At 39.8% G+C, this 23,761-nt stretch overlaps 2 protein-coding genes and 1 long non-coding RNA gene across 9 annotated transcripts in view; 1 reads left to right on the forward strand and 2 right to left on the reverse strand.

Moving 5' to 3' along the window:
* Nucleotides 1-23,761, reverse strand: part of LOC311084841 (uncharacterized protein) — a 334,198-nt gene that overhangs the window by 52,499 nt on the left and 257,938 nt on the right. The window lies entirely within an intron of this gene.
* LOC311084880 (uncharacterized protein) lies at nucleotides 1,193-11,617 on the reverse strand. 5 transcript variants are annotated; one of them, XM_084117183.1, is made up of 4 exons: nucleotides 11,304-11,617; nucleotides 4,323-4,418; nucleotides 3,979-4,122; nucleotides 1,193-3,328 (listed from the first exon to the last, which is right to left on the reverse strand). In XM_084117183.1, exons 1-4 carry the CDS (start codon nucleotides 11,581-11,583, stop codon nucleotides 3,318-3,320), a joined length of 531 nt encoding a protein of 176 aa, XP_083973309.1. In that variant the 5' UTR covers nucleotides 11,584-11,617; the 3' UTR covers nucleotides 1,193-3,317. The 5 variants fall into 5 exon arrangements, 3 of the variants coding, with proteins under 3 accessions (XP_083973309.1, XP_083973308.1, XP_083973307.1); XR_014606642.1 differs by lacking the exon at nucleotides 11,304-11,617 and adding an exon at nucleotides 5,264-5,636 and having other exon boundaries at nucleotides 1,193-4,122; XM_084117182.1 differs by having other exon boundaries at nucleotides 1,193-4,110.
* LOC311084888 lies at nucleotides 5,751-19,632 on the forward strand. Of its 3 annotated transcripts, none has more exons than XR_014606648.1 (4): nucleotides 5,752-6,048; nucleotides 6,803-6,966; nucleotides 15,254-15,430; nucleotides 18,743-19,632. It is a non-coding gene; the product is annotated as an uncharacterized lncRNA (long non-coding RNA). The 3 variants fall into 3 exon arrangements; XR_014606649.1 differs by having other exon boundaries at nucleotides 15,254-15,418; XR_014606647.1 differs by lacking the exon at nucleotides 18,743-19,632 and having other exon boundaries at nucleotides 5,751-6,048; nucleotides 15,254-18,405.

Below are 23,761 nucleotides of genomic sequence, written 5' to 3' on the forward strand. Positions count from 1 at the left end.
TTCATTCCCTCATATGTGGCCTTTCACTTCTGTCTTGATTTTCTGTTTTCTTTTGCTTCAAATCATAGTTTGTAATGTTGTTATTCATGAAGACGGCTGCTAGAGAATGTGAAATATGATGAAAATTAATGGGACAAATACTTCCAGAACAAAAGTATCTCTGTTTACACTGTATCGTATTTATTCATGAGGAAAAACCTCAATGTAATGTCCATAATAAAAAAAGACTCTTCAGATGTCCTGTGGCATGTTGTTGCTTGTGTTTTTATTATCGAATTGTGTTTAGTGTATTTCTATTTAAGTCAGTAATTAAAATTCATGGAGCTATTATGTAATAGTTTTACATTTTAAAAATCTCCATTCATAACTGTCAGTTGGTACAGGCAAACTTCCGTCTGAATTTATATTGATTTTTTTATTAAAAACTCTTCAATTAAAAACATAGGCTTATATGATGTGTATCAGATGGGTGCTACTCCATTCTCAGTTCAAATTTGATGGTGTTTTATTGGCATGACAGATAGTTCTACATTTGTGTTTATAAAGCGTTTGCAGATTTGTTCCGCACAATTAAAACAAAGCAAAGTGAAAATGTGCAAAGCAACGAAACATAAATTAAGAAACTGTGTAACTGGCAAAGACATATAAAATGGATGCATTTAATGAAATTAAATATTTATAAATATCCTATAGTTTTGGCCACCAGATGGACCCAACATACACATTGGCTTCTACAGAGTAGAAGTATTTTGAATAAGTAATTACTTCACAACCACTAAAAAAAGTATGTGCTAGATAGCATGAATGTGTGTATGAATGTAATATTAATGTACTACTGTAACAGTCATCATGTTGACATTATCATGTGATTTACCAGCGTCAGTTATACGTCACTTCACTGTCATTCATAAATCCTCTCCTGTGGCCTCATGGGATATTAAAGTGTCCATCATATGCACACGTCAGAATCTCATCAGAAGAAGTAGCTCATCCCGGTACTTTTTGCCTAATGTTTAATGAGTACTGAGTGAAATCAGACACATTTCTTTTGTCAAATACTGTTTTTTTTATCTATATAGGCCTAGGGAATGCGATGTTCCTATATAGTTGCTTTAGAGAAAAGCCTGTGAAAATGAATGGCGCCAAGTTTATACATGTTATGCATGTCCTTTTTGGACATGTATAAGTTAATATTGTTTAGTTTTGTCTTTGTTTTCGTCTGTTGACTTTTATTCTATTATTTTTATATGTTTGAAATAAAGCCATTCATTCATTCAAAATGCATACATAATATAGATTAAAACTCACAACATTTATTATATCTCATCTGTTTTATTATTCAATGCCACAAGATAACATAATCACATTATTTACATTAGCTGCCAGAAAGAGAAAAAAAGAAATACATGAAGCACATCAAATACACACATTTTTATCATAAATATGAATATCATGAACATAGATTTCTAAATCTTCCCAGAATAGTCTTGAGTTTACAGTGGTAAACAGATTCAAAATAGTTCAAAATTCACAGGTATATGAAATGTTGGGTTTAAATCTATCCAAACATAAATGGATAAACTCTGATGTTATTGAACATCATTGATCAGAAGAACAGCGGCTGGTTATCGCTCAGTTGATGTAGATGTTATTTTGCAGGACAACGTGAGAGAGATCAATGTTCTACTATTATACTTTGTAAATGTTGATTTTCTTAAAAAAAAAAAAAAAAAAACGTAGAATCATTGCAAATTTTGCATCATGGGATTGTAGTTCATTCCATCATAAAAGACAAGCAGTCTTTTTTTTAACTTATTTTCAAATTTTTTTATTTATTTATTATAATTTGTTTTATTATTTTTATTTGCTTTAGACCAAACTTTGTACTGCTGTGATTCATATTGAAGGTTGGTGGTTTGGTTAATGGCGTATAACTATTTTGGTGAAATACTTATGGAAAAAAAGGCTAAAATAAAAATATTTCCAGAATTAATTAACTGAAAACATGTTCTCTTACACTGTATTTCCTCTAATGTGTTATGATGTGTACATTTACACTGTGTGAGTTTTAAATAAACTCTTTAATGCTTTAAATGTGTTAACCGTCATTCAATCTGAATCTGAATTCATAATTTATTCTTACAATGACAACCCTTCCGTTATAATATAAGCATATATATATATATATGCCTAGAAATCTAGACGCACCCTAGCGGCAGCAAAATGTATTTCGCAGCCAGGGCAGTCTAGCAACTCTCAATACACCTTCTAGCTGCAAAAACCCAGATTGGGTCAGGCCAATCACGTCGTGTATAGAGTCGGCGGGGGCGGGCTTAACATATGACGACAGAGTTGCGACGGTTAGGGAGACCGGGGACAGTTGCAACACTTTTTGCATTTCTCTCAATTACTCGAGACTATTTGGACTAGACCAACCAAATTTGTATATATTAAACTTGCATCTGTCTGCTAATTATCCATACCATTTAAAGATGATTACATATAACATCGTTCACAGTATTTATTTGAATGGAAGAAGTCAGATGTTGCAACTGACCCCGACCCAGGGGACAGTTGCAACACAACCCAGGGACGGATGCAACATGTTAAAAATACCTCAAATTTCATTAATTAACTTAAGCTTGGTGTCTCAATGAGCATAAAATTCTGAAAATAACGGTTATTGAGTTTTGTTTGTTCATGTGTAGAACATAGGTCTACATAGATTCAGTGTGCAGGTGTTACAGATGCTATTCAATCTCTGCATATTTCAGTGTCAGCCAGGAAGAATTGAACAATTTGCAATGCAACAAACTTTTATTAAACATGCCATTTATAACTTGTTGCAACCGTCCCCAACCCTATCAGCCATGACAGAACATCATATTCCTGCTAGACACACTGACTTTGACACATGCTAACCATGTCACTTAGAAGTCAACAAAACAATAATTCAAACTAAGTAAGTTTTGATTAATTCATACAAAATTTCAGGACAGTATGACAAAAATATCTCATGAAAATATTTACTTTCATACCTCCAAAACAAGTTTTGTTCAATAAATGCAGCAGCAGATGTTGAATATGTCTACTGTCTTCTTGGTGGGGGGAGGGTCTAACTGTGCATGTGCAGTGTGAGTGTCATCACTCTAGCTTGTTTCTGATTAGAGAAAAATGACATGTTGCAACCATCCCCTGTTGCAACTGCCCCCGGTCCTCCCCTACCTGGCTGCCACTTGAAAACAAAGAATGACGGCTGCTGCTGGAGAACAACGGTCTTTCGAATCGGCTTTGGCGCGACTCTGGAGGACTTGGAGTTAAGTTTTTCCTTGAGAAAAGAGCAAAGAACGTCACTTAAGTCATTCTTAAAAAAAGGAAGATGTGTTCGTCGTCGTTTTGCCGGCCAGATATGGCAAACGTTCAATCTATCAACTAAGCTCCACTGTTGGGAAAAACGCTCTGGTTGGTTGAAGCGCTGTCCTATTGCGTGCAGAGGGAATTTGAAAGACAGCTGTTTATCCCGCCCCTCGGAGTGAGCCGTGACTGGTGAGTTTCCAGACCTAACATCTTGATGTAGGTCTGGCTTGCCAGGCTATATATATATATCAGTTCGGTAATATTCAGTTTTTAGTTCAATTCTACGGGGATTTATTGGTGTGACAAATATTTCATATTTGTGGGGTTCCTGCATACACTTAAGAAACAAAATAAAAATATAATTTCAGAAAGAATGATAACAATGTAATTCACTAAAATTGCAAAATGGATTGCATTAAAGAATAAAATGAAATATTAAAGAATATTTATCGTTTTGACCACCAGATGGCCCCAATACACCAGTTCTGTGGAGACACTTGGGAAGCAAAGCTAAATTTGACCATTACTAAACAATTAGACCACACATATTTTCATCTTTACATATTAAAACCATTATTTTCCACAATAATTATGACATCTCTTCTGTTTTCTCCGTTTTACCTCTTGAAGCTCTGACGTCATTGACCAGAAGAAAAGCAGCGGCCGCAGAAGCCACGCCCATCAGCGCAGTGGCGACCAATCGCAGCACAGCTTCAACAGAGTCACATAAGGGTGCGTGGCCTTCTGGAGAAACTAATGAAACAACTGAAAAATTAAATTTAGATCTTCAACAAGCTGATTTTATTCTCTGTCAGGAACTCAGATATCAGCAAGATATATCTTCAAAAACTCAAACCTGTTGTTTAGAATGACATGAGTAAGTTAGTTTGATTTTTAGATTAATATTTCTTGAATGCATTCCTGGCATTAAATCAGCAAAAAAGCTCATATGACCATTGATGTACCTGCACATGTCTGACAGAGTTCAGTGATGTTAACATGTTCACATTTTGGCAATCCTGATGATGATGAAGATGATGATGAGTCTCTGCTGGTGAGTGCTGGAAAACATGAGAAAAATCAAAACATTTTTTATTGCAATATCAGTCACAATCATTTAAAGCTGACAGTCCTGATCTTCTTAAGGAGAATGTGTCTATATTAAAGTGGATTATGGGATTTTACAATGGGACACGGAGTGTGTGTGCAAAGACATTTGTTCACAGACATGCATATATAGAAGTCTACTTATTATAGGTGACATTGAGCGTGTCTTTTTAAGAAGTCACTTATACATTTGGGCATATAGTTATGAGAGAAACAAACCCCTGCACTCAAGGTGAAAATGTCAGGCCCACTTTTACTACCTGTGGTCTGCATGAGAAAAAGTCCAGAACCCAGTCACAAAAAGGGGCATTCAGTCCGAGGTCCCTGAGCTTGGAGATCAGTCTCTGTGGGACTACAGTGTTAAAGGCTAAGCTATAGTTTATAAACAGTAGCCTCACATTATTTGCTTTATTGCTGTCAGTGTTGGTGAAAGTGGCATGCAGGATATGGGAGAGAGTGGCCTGTTGGGGCGAAAGGCAAACTGGAGTGGGTCAGTGTTGTTAGGGATGCATGAGTAGCACATGATGTTCTTAGTAAGCCTCTCAAAGACCTTCATAAATCCTCTTAGAATTCCGACGACCCGCCCGCGGGCCATAGGGTGTGTAAGAGGTTAAACTTTTTGAAAGACAAAACTAAAAAAAAAAAAATTAAACATGTTACATATCTCTGGAAAGCTGAGATTCTTGTGATTCGAACGATATAAACCATTTTAGGATACAACCAACACAGCTGGTACAATATGTGTATTTGTCAGACCAGCAACAGCCAAATAAACAAACCGAAACTGGAAGAAACTCACCATTGAAGCCTTATGTTAGTCCACTGATCCATAAATTCCAACAAAAATGGTTCGGTTACACTGTCAAGGGTCCATACAATCCAATTCAGCGAAGTATTTAGTCCATAACACATTTATATATCAATAAACATCCACGGAATGTAGTAGTAGCATTTCAAGTTAGCCGACAGAGCTGTCACAACTTCGACGCATTCTATGGTCTAGCTTCATTTGACATGTAAACATGAAGAAAAATGTGATGTTAAAATGGCCGCTGACCCCTGAACTTTTGATAGACGGGTCATTTGAGCCAATCGGTCCATGATAGAGGTGTCACAAGGTATCAATAGCCAAGGAGCGCCTATGATGAAGAATGGTACCTCCCTCTCTTTGATTGACAGTAAATCGATCCAGTTGCAATGGATGATGGAAATGACGGTCGTTTCTATTAGCCAATGAATTTCTGCAAAGAATAATATGCAGTTTTAGTGGGACGATTCATCTGGTCATGCGTGAAGTTCGTGCGCATAGCACCGTAGTGATCCATGCGCCCCGTGCGCCCCGTGCGTAAACATAGCATTGAACGAGTTTAGGAGTGAAAGAAGGTAACAGGTGAAAAATGACAAAGATAACTAGAAAAACACACTTCTTACTTGAAGAAGTTATTGAACAGTGTACTCGCCGTGATAGTGATGAGTCGGAGGATGCTATTTCTGATGAAGAGAGCGATGTTTCATCATTGACTCAGTAGCTGCGTGCTAGCAGAGTTAGCCGTGTTTGGATGGTGGAGACGTCACTCTCGACAAGTAAGTGTTTTATTATATTATACAACATATTTTACTATATATACTGGGGTATGTGTTTGTTTTTAGGTGTACTTGTCAGCTTATGTCGTGTGTTTGGTGTGTTAGGTCGAGTGTGTGTGTGTGTGTTTTGACATGTAGCCACCTGCTAACTTCTGTCGTGTGCGCTTGTAACTGTACAGGAATAAGTTATTTGTTTTTGTGGGCTCAAGTACAGGTGTGTGTGTGTGTTTGTACGCTTGTGCAGGAATGTTTGTTCATGTGGGCTCAAGCATAGGTGTGTGTGTGTGTTTGTGCGCTCGTGCTGAAATGTTTGTTTATGTGGGCTCAAACACAGGTGTGTGTGTGTGTGTGTGTTTGTGCGCTCGTGCAGGAATGTTTATGTGGGCTCAAGCATAGGTGTGTGTGTGTGTTTGTGCGCTCGTGCTGAAATGTTTGTTTATGTGGGCTCAAACACAGGTGTGTGTGTGTGTTTGTGCGCTCGTGCAGGAATGTTTATGTGGGCTCAAGGACAGGTTTGTGTGTGTGTGTGTGTGTGTGTTTGTTTGTTTGTGCTCTCATGCAGGCATGTTTGTTTATGTGGGCTCAAGCACAGGTGTTTATGTGGGCTCAAGCACAAGTGTGTGTGTTTGTGTGCTCATGAATGGTATAAGCCTGGTTGTTTGTGTGCATGTGTTTCTGTTTATATGCGTGTGGATACAGAAACAATGTAAATGTTTTGTAAATTACTTATTTCTTTATTTTTTTTATATCACAGACCATCATCTGAAAATAAATCTGATGAAGTCTGGGAGCCAGTCAGTAAAAAACAACATACTGAGGGACAGAATAACAGCACCTCAGCAGGAGAGGAGCCCCATCCTCCACCTTCCCAGAGAGGTTCTGCCAGCAAAACACCAAGAGGCAGTGGATCTGGATAAGGTATATAATTGCTCTAAGTGTAACCTCTCAATAGAGCCCAAAATTATGACTGTAGAGTAAAGCATTCAAGAATAGCAGCATGTTATGTGTCTGTGGTTACAAAGTGTCATTTGGAGTCTCCAAGTGGCCTTTATTGGGGAGCGCCTAGACATAAACTTAGATAAACTTGTGTAAAACACTCATTATCTAAGGTATTATTATAACATTTTAAACTGGGTTTGGTAAGGCTTCATAATGTGATCCCACAGTGTTTTCCAGCTAATACCTCCCAGCTGTAGTTATCTGCAGGCATGTTTTTACAAAAAAAAATGTAGGCGGAAATTTTTTCCCCCTTTTTTAGTGTGTTCAAAGTTCTATTACTCAATACCAGTAAGACTTACAGTGATTCTGACAGTTCTGGAACAAACCTCAAAGTGTCCCCTTTCAAAAGAGACCAAAACCATGCATATACTCCAAATGGTTCAAGAACAGCATGCAATTTAATTTGGGTAGGCTTTTTTTAGGCGTTTTTGACAAAATTTGCAGGATCGCTAACAGGATAATTAGTGATGTAATGCCACAGGTCGATAGTCATTTTGGCAAGAGGGCTTATTGTTTTTTGCCGCAGGAACAATGACAGATTTTTTAAAACATGTGTGGACCCCTGACTGAGTGGGGGACTCATTAAAGATGGATGTAAATACCATTTTGTTTATTTAAATAGAGAAAAATCTATCATAACTCCAGTAAACTATGGAGTGCCGCAGGGATCTGTGTTAGGCCCTCTATTATTCTCAATATATATGCTGCCACTTGGAAATATTATAAGGAAACATGGAATTAGTTTCCATTGTTATGCTGATGACACTCAAATCTATATTTCATCACGGCCGGATGAAAACGCTAAATTATCCAAATTGACAGAGTGTGTTAAAGATATAAAAGATTGGATGACGCGCAATTTTCTTTTATTAAATCCAGACAAGACAGAGGTAATACTTATCGGTTCAAAAAACCACCCACAAAACCTCTCACAATACAACTTTAACATAGTAGGATGTCCTGTTACTTCATCCTCTACAGTAAAAGATCTGGGTGTTATATTAGACTGCAACCTGTCTTTTGAAAATCAAATTTCATATGTTACAAGAACAGCCTTTTTCCACCTTAGAAACATTGCTAAGCTACATAATATGCTATCTGTTTCTGATGCAGAAAAGTTAGTTTATGCGTTCATGACCTCGAGACTAGATTACTGTAATGCGTTATTAGCCGGTTGTCCTGCATCCTCAATAAACAAGCTACAGTTAGTCCAAAATGCCGCCGCTAGAGTTCTAACTAGATCAAGAAAATATGATCATATAACACCGATTTTATCATCACTACATTGGTTACCTATAAAGTTCCGTATTAATTACAAGGTATTGCTACTGACTTATAAAGCCCTAAACGGCTTAGCTCCAGTCTATTTAACGGATCTTCTATCGCCCTATAATCCATCGCGCTCTTTAAGGTCACTAAATTCGAGGCTTTTGGTCATACCTAGGATATCCAGATCCACCAAAGGAGGGAGAGCATTTTCACATTTAGCACCAAAACGCTGGAATAGCCTTCCTGATACTGTTCGTTGCTCAGACTCGCTCTCCCAGTTTAAAACTATATTAAAGACGCATCTCTTCAGCCAGGCATTTATATAATATTTTTAATCTTACAGTTAAATCCGACCTCTAGTTCATAAACGCCAGAGGAGAACTGGCCCCCGACTGAGCCTGGGTTCTCCCAAGGTTTTTTTTTTCTCCATTAGGTCACCTGATGGAGTTTTTCGGTTCCTTGCCACTGTTGCCTTTGGCTTGCTCAGTTGGGGATATTTGGGGATATTTAATTTAATTAATCAATCAACGATACTATTGATCAGCATTACCAAACGTAGACGTTCCACTAGAAACAAACATTGATATATTGTTTTAATTTATTACTGTGAAGCTGCTTTGATACAACCTATGTTGTGAAAAGCGCTATATAAATAAACTTGACTTGACATGTAAATAAGCCAGGCAACCGATCAGCACAGGATCTTAAAACTCGCCCAGGGATGCTGTCCGGCTGGCTGCTTTCCTGATGTTCCCACGCTTGAGAGCTTTATGAACCTCGTCCTCCAATACAGTGACTCTGACACATCTGTTTCTTCCCTCGGTGCTCAACAACAGACCGGTAGTAAGCACTAGAGAAGTTTGCCTCGAAACATGCATAGAAAGTGTTCAATTTGTTGGCCAGAGAAGAGTCTGCTCTCACTGTGATGGTAGAGCTTATATTCTGGTATGAGGAAGATAGCGGCATAATCTGATTTTCCAAAAGCCGGTAATGAGTTGGCTTTGTAGCATTCCCATTGAGACTAGCAATGGCTTAGTGAATTTTCCCCTCTGGTTGAACAGGAGATGTGTTGATAAAAGTTCGCAATAACTTGTCTGAGATTTGCATTATTAAAGTCTCCAGTCACAATGATGGCAGAGTCGGATGACTGTTTAGACACACGCTGAGCACATCATGGACCTTAGACAGGGTCCCCCTAAAGTGGGAAATAAACTAGTCGTGGTATAAAATTTATATATAATACTAGTCGCGATATTAAAATAAAGTTGTGGTGATGACCGAGGTAAACTCCCGAGGAAGATAGAACAGATGCCACATGATCGTTAGATGCTCCAGGTGAGGCGATCAGGAACACGACAGTGGTGACCCACTTTTCTGTTCTTCGGATGGACAGGACAGCGGAGGCCGGCCAAATCAGGGGTAGTGGGTTTGAAACAAAGGGAAAAAAACAGAGGATATAACAGTCCCGTATGTCCCGCTGGAATCTTATCCTGACTCTAAATCTTGTTCTCAAGCAACTGGACGTTGGCTAGCAGGATCCTGGCCAGAGGTGGACTGTGGGCTCTGGTCCTCAGTCTGTTGCAAACCCCAGCACGTTTCCCTCTGTGTTTTTTGTTCTGTCGCCTCGGAGGCTCTCTCTCATGGCCATTGTTCCTGTCCGTTGCGCAAAGTGTCTCAGTTGGTCACGTTGGATCGGTGGATAAAACGTTGCAGAATAGGTAAAGTGGTTTCTGATGCTTAAAAGTGTTCTGCTGTCACAGGGGATCAGTGCAGATGTCATGTGTGCAAAACGTGAGAGAAGTTGTAAGTAAAATACTAAGTAAAAACACATTCTAAGCGGAGTGACCAGGGCCGCGTCCGAACACGGCGGCACCATCTTCCAAAGTCAATGGCTAACATCAACTGTCTGGTTAAAAGTGTTTAAAAACTACAAACATGGTGCATGTGAGCAACTGGTGGTTAAGTAGAGAGTTTTAGATAAAGGGGTTTGAATGATTAATAATAAATAACCTGTTTTAAAAATATATATATTCAGTTACCCATGTTATATTTTATCAGCAACAACATTGATAACTTTTATAAAGATCATTACCTTTTAAATGCATCATTATGCAAACACATGAGGAGAGTTCTCCATATGACAGACATACTACTGGCAAATCAACGTGCTACTATTCTCTCTGATACAGGTAATTCAAATAAATTAACGAGGTTAACTGTGACAAGATGATTTACAGGACATTTTAAAAAAGGGACAGGATGCACATTACTAAAGATTGCCTCCTCTTGGAAGTATGTACTTTTTCTTCACAAGATGATACATTTAGGGCATTGTATAGGTAGGCGAATTGGGACACACCTACAGGTTATCACCATCAGTCAAGGTAAAAAGTCAATAGTGTATACTTCTTTAAAGTTAAAGGTGCTGTAAGCGATCGCGGTTGGCGTAACCTCTTGTTGATGTTTGAATGATTATCAAACAAAACGGAGGCTAGCTAGACCCTCCCTCCTCCTCATCCGCGCACTAACCCCCGAACCCCACCCCCACATCATTCTTGTCGGTTATTGGCTGGAACAGTTTGTTATGTTTCGTGCTGCGGGTCGCTCTGTTTGTTGCTCAGTTTGTTTTTGTTGCAGTTTGTGGAGCCTGTGGTGTCTACAGAGACCGCGTTTTTTTACAGTGTGTTCAGGGGACAGGCAGCTAGCGGATAGTGAGGAGATGTTTGCGGTATGTGACAAAAAATGTTTTGGCCTAAAAAACGCGTGACATGACTTAGAGCACCTTTAAATAAAAGATAAGATGATCTACAATGACTGAAAATTAGATTGTGTGTGTGTGTGTGTGTGTGTGTGTGTGTGTGTGTGTGTGTGTGTGTGTGTGTGTGTGTGTGTGTACCCAAACCAACAGGTACAGATCAAAACAATCTAAATGTTACGATTCATCACTTTCAATGGTGTAATACTTAAAATATGTGAAACTAACTCACCATGGACAGTAAGACTGAAACTCTTGATCACACTGTTGGTCTGAAGTTGATAAACTCCAGCATGTTCAGTTGTGGTGTTTGTGATGTTAAGAGATCCAGTTCGATCGTCCAGCTTCAGTCTGTCTCTGAATCTCCCATCAAGAACATCATCATATACAGTCATGCTGCCGGCCAGTACATTGATTTGAACTATTAAAGTGTTTTCAAACCTCCACAGAATCAGATCATCATCCATCATTTCAGTGAGACTAGAGTTTAGAGTGACTGAATCTCCCTCCATCACTGACACTGACTTCACTGCATCTGTGTCAGCACACACACCTGAAGAACATTGAATTTATCTCAGATTTAGGGTTAATATGCAGTCGTGCTCAGAATTCATTAAAAAAATTGGCAAAATCCTAACCTTTCATTTAAATAAAAGAATTGAAAGTGGGGGGGTCACATTATGAAATAAATGTTTTTCTCCAAAACACGTTGGTCACAATTATTGGCACCCTTTTATTAAATACCTTTTTCCAATCTCCTTTTGACAAGATACCAGCTCTGAGTCTTCTCCTATAATGCCTGATGAGTTTGGAGAACACCTGACAAGAGATCAGAGACCATTCCTCCATACAGAATCTCTCCAGATCCTTCAGATTCCCAGATCCATGTTGGTGCTTCTCTTCAGTTCAGCCCACTCATCAGGTCAGGGAACTGGGACGGTCATGGCAGAAGCTTCATTTCTTCTCCACATCAAATTTTTGTGTTGATTTTGATGTTTGTTTTAGATCGTTGTCTTGATGGAAGATCCAACCACGGCCCATTATAAGATTTCTAGCAGAGGTCATCAGGTTTAGATTTTTTATCTTTTGATATTTGCTAGAATCCATGATGCTATGTATCTGAATAAGATGTCCAGGACCTCCAGCAGAAAATTATGCCCACAACATTAAAGATCCAGTGGTATATTAAATTGTACACATAGGGTACTTTTTATCCTTGTGTGCACCAAACCCATCTAGCGTGTTTGCTGCCAACAAGCTCTTTTTTTAGTTTCACCTGACCACAGAAGCCTGTGCCTTTTGAAGTTCCAGTCGTGTCTGACAACTGAATATGCTAGAGTTTGTTTTTGTAGGAGCAAGAAGCATTTTTCTTGAAAACCTCCCAGACAACATGTGGGGATGTAGGGATTGTTTGATTTTTTTTTTTTTAACAGGCTTTCTGACCCCAAGACTCAACTAATCTCTGCAATTCTCCATCTATGATCCTTAGAGATTCTTTGGCCACTCAAACTTTCCTCCTCACTGTCCAATAAGACAATATAGACACACGTCCACTTCCTGGCAGATTCGTAACATCTTTAGTTGATTATAACTTCTTAATTATTGCCCTGAGGGTCAAGATGGGGATTTTCAATTATTTAGCTGTTTTCTTACAGTCAATTTCTATTTTGTGACGCTCAACAATCTTTTGCTGCAAATCAGAACTGTATTATTTGGTTTTACACATTGTGATGAATGTTTAAGGGGATTTGGCCTTTGTGTTTCCTCATATATAAACTCCTGTGAAACAAGAAGTCATAGCTGGAAAATATCATGTTCCTAGTCACCCTGGTGTGCTAAAAAGGTCAATATTAATGGGAATATACTCCAGAGATATTTTATTCATAAAAAGTTCAAGGGGTATCAATAATTGTGGCCAACGTGTTTTGGAGAAAAACATTTATTTCATAATGTGATTTCCCATTTTTTTACAGCCATTTTTGATCATATTTACCAGGGGTATGATTAATTCTGAGCATGACTGTATATTTTAACATAAAATAAATGCTTTATAATTAATTAATAATACAGTCCCACAGTTGGCCCCTTTAGTTCCCTTGCTCCGAAAAATGATTGGTTATGGGAAGCCAAACATGCCAAGCAAAGCACAACCTAAATGGAGTTCATTTATCATTGATTTTGCGGAGCAGATCATTTGTAAGAGTTATCTGTGAACTTGTAGGGATTGTAATACACATTCAATGTCCCCTCTGAATTCTCTATTAGAAAACATAATTGGAAGTAAAACAACTTAAAGGAAGTAAAAGAAGAATCAATGTGTTAAAAAGAATATGAGTATAACTTACCAACCAGTTGCCACACGTAGAGCAAAACAACCAAATGTACCATTTTAAACTGATAGTGTCGGAAATATGCGAACACCTCTGTGACACGACAGATTGTGAACAAACAGGATGGTGTTAAAGTGTGATGTTTGTGTACCCTCACACACAGGATTTGTTTGTGTACCCTCCCCCAGGGGCGTCACTAGGCCCTTTTTAGGGGGGCTTCAGCCCCCCTTAACTTCTGCCCAGCCCCCCTAAAAAATATTTGATTAATACATTTTTGATCGCTTCAGTCCCCTTTTAAAAAACTCATTTGAAACGGCGGCAAGCTGCGTCAAGTTTCGCCTCCTCCCCTTATCTGAGTCTGCTTGGATTTAGCGCATTTTTCAATCTGCAGGGGCGCCGAGCAGAGCGAACATCAGAGAGTACAAGGTGTGTCGTGAGTGCATTTATTGATAGATTGCTATGATATTACATCTGCATTGGTGCAGTTCTTTTTCATAAATGCATTACATGTTAATGTTACTAGAGCATTGGGAGCAACACAGGACGGTTCGGTTTCTCATCCGAGCGCGAATTTTAGCAGCACGACTGACGCTTCAGTTTACGGTCAAGTGCGAGTTAAGAATAGGCCTAAGTAGCTAAACTAAACATTTTATATTTGACAGTTTTTAGGTCATAAATGTTAAACGAATGACAAAAATAATTAGAAAACTAACAAACTTTTGTCTAATTTCGCCATTTTGAGCTGAAAATAGGCCCATATAACTTGTAATTATGTCATTGTGAGGGGACAAGAAACATTAACAAAGCCGTTTTCATAGGCACAAGATTAATAATGCATGTGTACATGTTGAGAATTAATATAATACAATTTGTAGCCTTCAGTAAATAAAAAAAGTTCAGCTTTAGGAGGAGAAGAGACAGGGCAAGATCAGGAGACTGAGAGAAAAAGATGAGGAGAGAGCAGGTTTTAAATCTTATTTCTTATCCTTTTTTGGCCTTCAAACGTCTTTTTTGGCCTTCAAATGCACATATCAGAGAAATAAAAATGTTTAACCCCATAACAACTTCAAATATATGACCTCTTTGATTATAAAGCCCTGTCTACGGCCATATATTAGGCCTAGATCAATAATGAATGTGTACATATTGTGAATGAATTTAATAAACTAGTTACTGTACCTAGCTTTCCTGGTTGCTTTGTCTGAGAAAATGATTCATAAATCAACCAATCAGTTGACCCTATGTTTACTTTCTTCACTGACAGACAAAAATGAAAAGCTCAGCTTTAGGAGGGGAAAAGACAGAGCAAGATAAAAACAAAGAGAAAAAGAGTGTGATGGTTTTAAAGCTATTGTTATCCATTTTTTTTGGCCTTCAAAACATCTTAAAATGCACATATGTAGATCAGAGAAATCAAAATTTTCTCGGGGGAGCATGCCCCCGAACCCCCCCCACATTCGGGACCTCAGTGATTATAAAAACCTGCCATATTACTGGATGAATGAATGCAACTAATGAGCATTAAACCATAAACTATTTTTTTTTATCATACCCTCATTGGGGGCTGAGCCCCCCTAAAATGAAAATCCTAGAATCGCCCCTGCCCTCCCCCACAGACAACAACCCACACTCTGCACTATTCTTGCATGTGTTGGTTGTATTTGTTCATCTAACCCCTATTATAACTTCTATTACGTCCCAGGACGTATGCATTTGTGTTTTATAATGTGTAAGTGTCATTCATTGATTTATTGAGTGTGTGTGCTGCCAATGGACCCAACGGCCTGCTGGGAGTTGTAGTTATGTTGTATGTTTTGTCCAATTTCTTGTGTTCCTCCCTGTCCTAATCTAGGTGATGGGACCTACCAGCTTTTCCTCATCAATGGCAAGAGGATCCAGTATTTAAGCGGAGCCGGAGTGAGAGACTGGGAGAGAATGCTCCTATGGAGTGAACGGCCAGACAACTAAAAGAAGAAGAAGAAGAAGTAGAAGAAGAAGAAGAAGAGACTGGGAGAGGGTAAATATGATGGTCAGCGTGACAGTCTTTTTGGATCTGAAGCATTGTGGATCTTCTGGGGAAGGGTTTAAGTGACAATCAGATATATAGGGCTGTTTTAACCTTTTTGGAGGTTACAGGTTTATGTTACAGGATATAGAAATATAGGGTCTGAGGGTGAGATGTATGGTGCCCAGTGTGGAAGTTGGAGGAGCTGAAAATGCAGCGTCAGCTGAAGCCTGGGCTCTGATCCTTTGGGGTGGGTGGGGTATCCACCCCCCTTCAAATTTTTTATTATTATTTTTTTTTTAAGGAAGGAAAGGAAAGGTAGGGGAAATAAAGAAAAGAAAAGAAAACAATACAGATTCATCACCCAGGTGGATAAAATATTCAGTAGGTGGCGGTAATGCTCCTATGGAGTGAACGGCCATACAACTAGAAGAAGAAGAAGAAGAAGAAGAAGAGACTGGAGCCCAGTGTTGCCAGATGTACGATAATTATCGTATTTGTACGATAATTTCGACCTCTGTACGATGTACGATCAATAATGGAAAAAATCCTATAATGTACGATAATTTCAGAACTGTGTGACACTTCAAATGATGGTCGTTGTAATAGGACTTCTCATTGATCTAGCAGTGGATTCTACGTCTACCGGAGGAAGAACGTGTAGAGAGAGGGAGCGAGAGACCTTGCGTGTGTGTGCTAGTGTGCCTCACGAAGCGCATGTAAGGACCCAAACAATCAACTGTAAGTGCAGGCGGGCTTTTATCTATACTCCCGAATCAGAACCGAACAACCAAGCTTTTGGTACGATACTTGGACATTTCCAATCTGGCAACACTGCTGGAGCCATTTCTCAATACCAAGTACGCAAAGTTCGGACTTGAGTCCTTGGTAGTTCGGTCTTGACAAGTTCGACTCAGGAGAACGAACTCCCGAGGACGGGAGGACACAAGTCCGATAATTCTGAAATGGAACAGCGGCGTACTTGATAGCGTCACTCAGCTCGCTCTGGCTACTCCGGTTATCTCTTAACAAAATATGTTATAAACCACCACTTTGCCTCTTTTCATTTTCATTTAAAAAAAAAACCTTTAACATAATGGCCACACAAAAGGTCATTTCATTTTAAAAATATGATCAATAAAAAAAAAAACAATATAATATTGATCTTTAAAACTAACATTTAGCAAAAAGAGATAGGGTTGTGTCATTTTATTTTATTATATATGTGCATACTGTAAAGAGAATGTAGGCTATAATAAAATATTTTATATGTTTTAAATATATAAAATAAAATGACAACCTTTTTTGTTAAATGTCAGTTTTAATGATCAATAATAGCCATTCTAAAAGTATAAGTAGCCAAAAAGGTATAAGAAGCTAAACCATAATAAAGCCAACGATTCAGTCAAACTTAAGTCAGCTCTCTAGGCTACATCGTTAAAGTTAAATAGACTAACGTTAAATAAAGCTATGAAACTTCACTTTGCCCTCAGCTAAAATGAATAAAATAAATAAATCGCCTGTTGGATATACACAAGACGATTTATATCTCATGTTAAACCACTAGACTAGAGACATCCGAGCCAGCGGCAATTCAGCAGCACTAGCCGAGGAAAGGCTGTTCTCGGCGGGGTACGAGCGCCGAGCGTCCGGTTTCCTGGTTCTCACAACTCCGAAAACGTCAGATCAAATTTTCAAATAGGTGCTATCTTTATAAATAAACCAAAGATTTGAGCTTTAAACAACTACATTCTCGCCTGAAATACTCTTAAAACTACATTTCGTGACACAATTATAGCAGTATTTTTAAATTACGCGGGGTTTCTCCTCTGCTATTGATGCTTGCTGGTTGGTGGTGTGAGATGCATTCTGGGATACCTGGCTGTCTCGAGTTCGCACAAGTCACCTTTTGATGCATCCTCAATAAAAGGGGCGGATCAAGAACACATCCGGGGATTCGAACTGGACTTGGCTAGATGTGAACTTTGAATTGGAACAGTACTAGGGCAGGAACTGATGACGTTTCACAAGTCCACAAGAACACAAGCACAGACAAGAACGCATATTGAGAAACGGCTTGGGAGAGATTTCTTCTCCCAAGAGCCTGAGACTGTTGGTGTTACCAGACTCGGAGTGTTGCTCTTGTTGGTGTATGTTAAGCTTAAATGTGGTGTTACGGCTGTAGTGGCAGCTTTGATGTGTTAAGCTTAAACCAAGGTCAACTTAAATGTCTTGTGGCTGTAGTGTACAGCTTTGAATTGCTTGCCCATTATTGAGTGTTGGAGCAGTAGGGAGTGGGTGCCATTTTTCTTTTCTCATTTTCTCCTGTTTTTGTTAGTTAGGAAGTAAGGTAAGAGTTCTGTCGTTTATTTGTGTTTATTGTTGTAGGTTAATTAGGTTTTCCTTCTACCAGGTAGTGATCTTTTGTTTGTTGTTTTGGCTTTACCCGCTCCTGAAGAACACGCTTCATTTATTTTTCTTTTGGAGCTATTTGTTTAGGATTCTTTTTGCACTGTATTTATCATTTATTGTCTTACTTTGTGTATTGTGTGCTGGGACTGAGATAGGTTAACTTCTCTTTGCCGCTGTTAATTTTAGCTTTAAAAGGTTACTTCCCTTTTGCCCCTAGAAAATACCAATTGGGAACGTAACACTTACACTTTTCCTTGTGGCAGATAGTATTATTTTATCAATAAACACAAGTTGTAACTGTTAAGTACATTCAATTATTAAATTGACCTTTGAGACTGTTGTTGTCGCTTTTTTTCTGTGTCCTTTGAGTTTAGTTCATTCCCTGTTTCAGTCTCCATGTAATCTCTCTTGCCATACTTATTTGGTTTCCATAGTTACCTATTACATTCACCTCTTTCTAGATTAGTTCTTTGTTTTGTCTTGTGTATTTATACCCCCTGTTAAGTCCATTTCTTGATCTGTTATTATCAATGTGTATGTTATGGGTCTTTATGGTTTTGTTTAATAAATATATATTGCTGCGTTTAGATCCTTGCCTCAAATCTCTGCTTTGCCTGCACCAACTCGTGACAGAATAACAGACCACAACACTGGAGGTAGCATTTGTCACCATACACCCGAGCACCAGCTAACAAGTCCTGCCTGACTTGTTAGATATCATGATTCAAACAAGTTGCCAGGCTTACACTTTCTCCTCCACTGGTCCTTTTCAGCCTCTTGGCCCTTCCTCAGCTGGCCCTCCCCAGTCCCCCTAAATCATTTGAATATGTACCATTTAGCGGTAAATAAGGTACAAAGATGTACCTTTTAGCTTTTGTAACTTAGGGTATCGCCCCAGTGACAGCTTTGTACCTTTTCTATTAGACTGCATCAACTTCTGGTTCACCCTGGTTCTCCATCCCTCTGTCTTCCATCTGCCCTGGACTGCACTGCTCCACCATTGGACTTCATTCTACCGGCTTCTCCAGGGCATCCCATTGCGCCAGCTCCTCCATGATCTCTTATTCTGTGGCGGCCTCCAACTCTGCCTGTTTCTCTATGGACTCCTCTCTAGGGATCTGGCCCTCCTCCCCCTTGATAGTGATTCTCCTGCTCCCACCACTTCAGTGCAGTTTGTTTATGGCATCAGGAGCTGCTTAGCGGGAGGAGGAGTAGAGTCACATATTGAATGTGTTCTTTGAGTTTATTTCATTCCCTGTGTTTAGTCCCCGTGTCAGAAAAAAATTGTTTTTCAAAGTTATCCATTCTATTCACCTGTTTTTAGACCCTTTATTTGTCCTGTGTATTTATACCCCCAGCTCTTGGTCTGTTATTGTAAGTATGTTGGTTGGTTTGCATTGTGCTCCAGAGGGTTTTTGTTTTGTTTAATAAATATTGTATATAGCCTACTGCTGCATTTAGATCCGCGGCTCAAATGTTTCATTTGCATGCACCAACTTGTGACACTTTGTGACGCAGAAGCTGTTTGTCCACCACATTTCTAAACAGATCAGACCACAGTAGGTTTCACTTTGACTCAAAAACTGAGTTGCTGGAAATGCATTCATGTGAAACACATTACTTGTACTCTGCTCTGAGACATTTTGTATACAGGTCATGTTTTTATGATATTTGTTTTTGCACAAAATATGTATTTAAACTACATCATCTGTATTTGCTTTAAAACTTTAAATGCATTTCATTTATTAATAAAATGTAAATTCACAACCAGTGTGAAATAAAAATGAAATAAAAGTTTTGTAATACCTCTAATCAATGGCAAACCACAGTGTGGATTATTTACTGTATTCAGTCTTTACAAACTGTTTGAACAGTGATATTTTCTTTTGTAATGTTTAGAGGTGTTTTTGTTATCTAAGATCAATTTATCAGAATCAATATCTTGATAACTTGTGCTTGTCTGCGTGAGATGAGAGATGCTTCATTCTTTATGAAAGATCATATATGCTTCCTGTCTCAAGTCACCTCACAGCTAGTTTTGTGTAGTCAGACCTTTACCTAACCACATAACAAATGCATTGTGGGTGGTCTGTGGGTCTAAGCTATTTCTGAGTCTGAGACTATGTCACAGCAAGAATGTCCCTGGACTACCATAGAGGGGATTATGTGTAATGGAGGCCAGCTAGTAAGAGATGTGCAGGTAAACCTCACTCCCCTCGCCTCAAGAGGTGCACTAGCGACTGACACTAGGGACGCTGGTGAGATCAATCAATGTAGATGAGAGAATCAAAGTTAATGCCTGTTGTGCACACGCTACATTAATTATGGCCAAGTATGCTCCCTTAAAATAGCATATGAATGATGGAGGTGATCCCAGTGCCGGTGGTCCCGAGTCCGGTGGTTCCTGTGCCGGTGGTCCCGAGTCCGGTAGTCCAGAGACGGAGGAGGAAAGGAAAGGCCTCCTCAACGACTTGTTCGGTGGTTCCTAACCCAGAGACCATCCTGGAGGTGACTGCTATCCCTGACGCGCCGTCCAGGCGTCCTGCTCTGCCAGCCCCGCCCAAGCTGCTCGTCCTGCTGGCGCCACTGGAGCGACCTGGCACGTCTGCCGATCCAGAGACTGTTCACGTCACGTCTGCCGATCCAGAGGCTGTTCACGTCACGTCTACCGATCCTGAGACTGTTCACGTCACGTCTGCCGATCCTGTGTCTCCGGACAAGATCGCCGCCGCCGAGCCTGTGTCTCCGAACAAGATCGCCATCGCCGAGCCTGTGTCTCCGGACAAGATGGCCGCTGCTGAGCCGGTGTCTGTTCCTGAGCCGGTGTCTGTTCCTGAGCCGGTGTCTCTTCCTGAGCCATGGCCACCTGAACCTGTTCCTGTGCCATGGCCGCTTGAAGGGTCGTCTCCGCCCTGGCCGCCCGAGGGAAAGTCTCCGCCCTGGCAGCCTGAGGGAAAGTCTCCACCCTGGCTGTCAGATGGACTGTCGTCTCCACCCTGGCTGTCAGATGGACTGTCGTCTCCACTCTGGCCGCCAGATGGACTGTCGTCTCCACTCTGGCCGCCAGATGGACTGTCGTCTCCACTCTGGCCACCTGATGGACTGACATTTCTGTCCTGGCCGTCTGCACAGCCTGCTCCGCCCTGGCCTCCCGAACAATGTTGTTTTCGTCAACGATGACGATAACGAAATGATTTCGTTGACGCACCTTTTTTTTATGACGATAACGCGACGATAACTAGCTAAAAATGGCTCTAAGGTGACTAAAACATGACGAGACATTTTCGAGTTTTCGTTGACGAGACGAGACGGAACGAAAATGATTAAGTCTGACGTTCACAATGCATGTCATTTCTGCCTGTTTTGCGTGAAATCTGTCTGTTTTGAGCTAAAAAAGTATCAGCAATGCTGCCGCTTCCTATCCTTGTTTTGGGTACGCCCACCACCCGGCGTCCGCCATGCCGCACACCAGATTCCACACAACAACAACACACCTGCGGCTGCGGCTAGTCACTCGCCACACATCTTCGATATGAGGCGCCGGACTGGACAAAAGCGAAACGAACTGCGCAAGCGAGCGACAGTGCGCGAGAGAGACCGAAAGTGCGCGAGAGAGACCGAGTGTGTCTGCGCACAAGAGAGACCCGAGTGTACGCGAGAGAGACCGAGTGTGTCTGCGCGCGAGAGAGACCGAGTGTACGCGAGAGAAACTAAATCTGTCTGCGCGCGAGAGAGACCGAGTGTGTCTGCGCGCGAGAGAGACCGAGTGTACGCGAGAGAAACTGAGTGTGTCTGCGCGCGAGAGAGAGTTTAGTTGGCTAATTGGTACAAAGTAATATTATTATATAACTTAGATTAAAACATAAATTATAACATAAATTATTTAACTAATTATATAATAAAGCCACAATTGCCAAAGTAAGAATGTTTTTATTCCTGGCTTTTTTGGAGTAAAACAGTGATTCCACTGTTACCACTTTATCTGTGTGTAATGTTGTAAGTTTTTTGCTGTTTAAACTGTAAACCATTCCTTTATTACTGTGATTACTGGTGAAAATAGCCAATGTGCTGAAATTTTAGAAGAGCATCAATTCATGGAAAAAATATAACTTGAAATATGGGGATAAAAGGTTTCTGCCCAATGCGACAATGAAGTACAGCTTGGCAGCACTGCATCTCCATCAATGAGAAAGTCTAGTTTATTATGCAAAGGTTTTAAGGTTAACTGTTGTTTTATGAATTGCAACACTTGCTACAACCTGTCAAACCTAAGCCCATTTCCAATACTTTTTAACCTAAATTAATTTGTTAAAGACTACTTTTTTTTTTTTACTAAAATTGACTAAAACTTGACTAAAACCTTTTTGCGTTTTCGTCGACTAAAACTTGACTAAAACTATCAAGTTTATAAGTGACTAAAATGTGACTAAAACTAAAAAGCATTTTCGTCCAAAAGACTAAAACTAAGACTAAAACTAAAAGGGCTGCCAAAAACAACACTGCTCCCGAACCCTGTGGGCCGTTCTGGCATCCTAAACGTATCGTTTCCCCTTTATTTCACGTTACGCCCAAACCACACCTATGAATAATAATGCTACTTCAGACCAACCCATTTTAGATTAGTGTTGGGCGCAAGAGTCATTTATCCCGCCGGGAAAATAGCAACAGCGCCCAAGACCCGCCCACAAAGTTACTTGCGTTTTGCGCTTGATAATTGCATTTCAGATCGTTAAAATAGGGCCCTTTAGGTTGTAAGAATAACGACTTTTGGGTAAATGCGAATTAGCTCAAGCATATAGGGAATTTTGGAAATATTAAAAATCATAACTCATGGTCATAATTCATAAGTCGCATATACATTTATTTTATCAATTATCGAGATTACCTTGTTCTGTAACTGGTCTGATCACCATTCAATTCGTCCAGCGAACAAATGTGAGATCAGTACAGTCAAGAAGGGGTATCTACAAACTTCCAAGAAAGTTTTGTGTTCTGGCCACGAACATCAAACTTTCTGAGTTTATTAATTAAAACTAATCAATGTAGTCTACAATATCGAGCTTTGTAGCTTATAATTGGATCTTTTAGCTTCATTGACCTATAAGGTGGTTTTTCAAACACAGAGACAGTGAAAAAGTATTTATGAATTTTAATAACAATGTAAAACTAAGGATTATATGAGCTACGAATATAAACGTGCGTAAAAATGCAAACAAATAAAACACATAACATTTAAACAAGCAAGAACATACGTGATCAGAGATTAAAATGAAATTGAATAAAGGAAAGAAAGAAAGAAGAGAAGAGAAAAGCTAGTAATTATTACATACAGAAACCTAGGTTCATGAGACACCTGGAAAGCAGCTTTCAGAGAGGGTTTTAAAGTTACTTGCACGTTCGTTCTCTGTTCGGGCGAGGCTGAGGCAGGAAGCGAGGGTGGTGTCCTGTTTTCCGCTGCGTCTTCCAGTGCCGCGGAAGTTTAAAAAGGCTCACTGAAATGTAACGTTACCGAGAAAGTTCAGTTCGTCTCCCGGGATGGGAGAGGCCGGAAATCTTGGTTTCTGGGAAATCTATGACTCGAACATGCGTTCGTTCGATAGAGAAGGCCAGGGCCTTCTTCAGATGTTCCTGGGAGAAGCGCTGCCGGGAGGAAGGGCGGCAGCAGGAGATGAGAGCGAAAGAGCCGGAGAAGAGAGTGAGGAAACTGAAGGTTTGGACTTTTATCAGTGTCCCATGTATCGCCCCCTTCTTCATGTAGGACGAATCAGCGGTCGAGATTTTTCTAGCGGGAAGATCCCTTTGTTCGTTTGGAACGGTCTCCTGGCTCGAGTTACAGTGACGATTGACTTAAGTCTTTCAATTCCAGACATATGAAATGTGTGAACAATATATATTACTGCATTCTGCTATTGGAATTTGGCTCTGTTATATTGAGAGAATTAC

The sequence above is a fragment of the Abramis brama genome (assembly GCF_963993115.1).
Source record: "Abramis brama genome assembly, chromosome: 6".
Classification (NCBI taxonomy): domain Eukaryota; kingdom Metazoa; phylum Chordata; class Actinopteri; order Cypriniformes; family Leuciscidae; genus Abramis; species Abramis brama.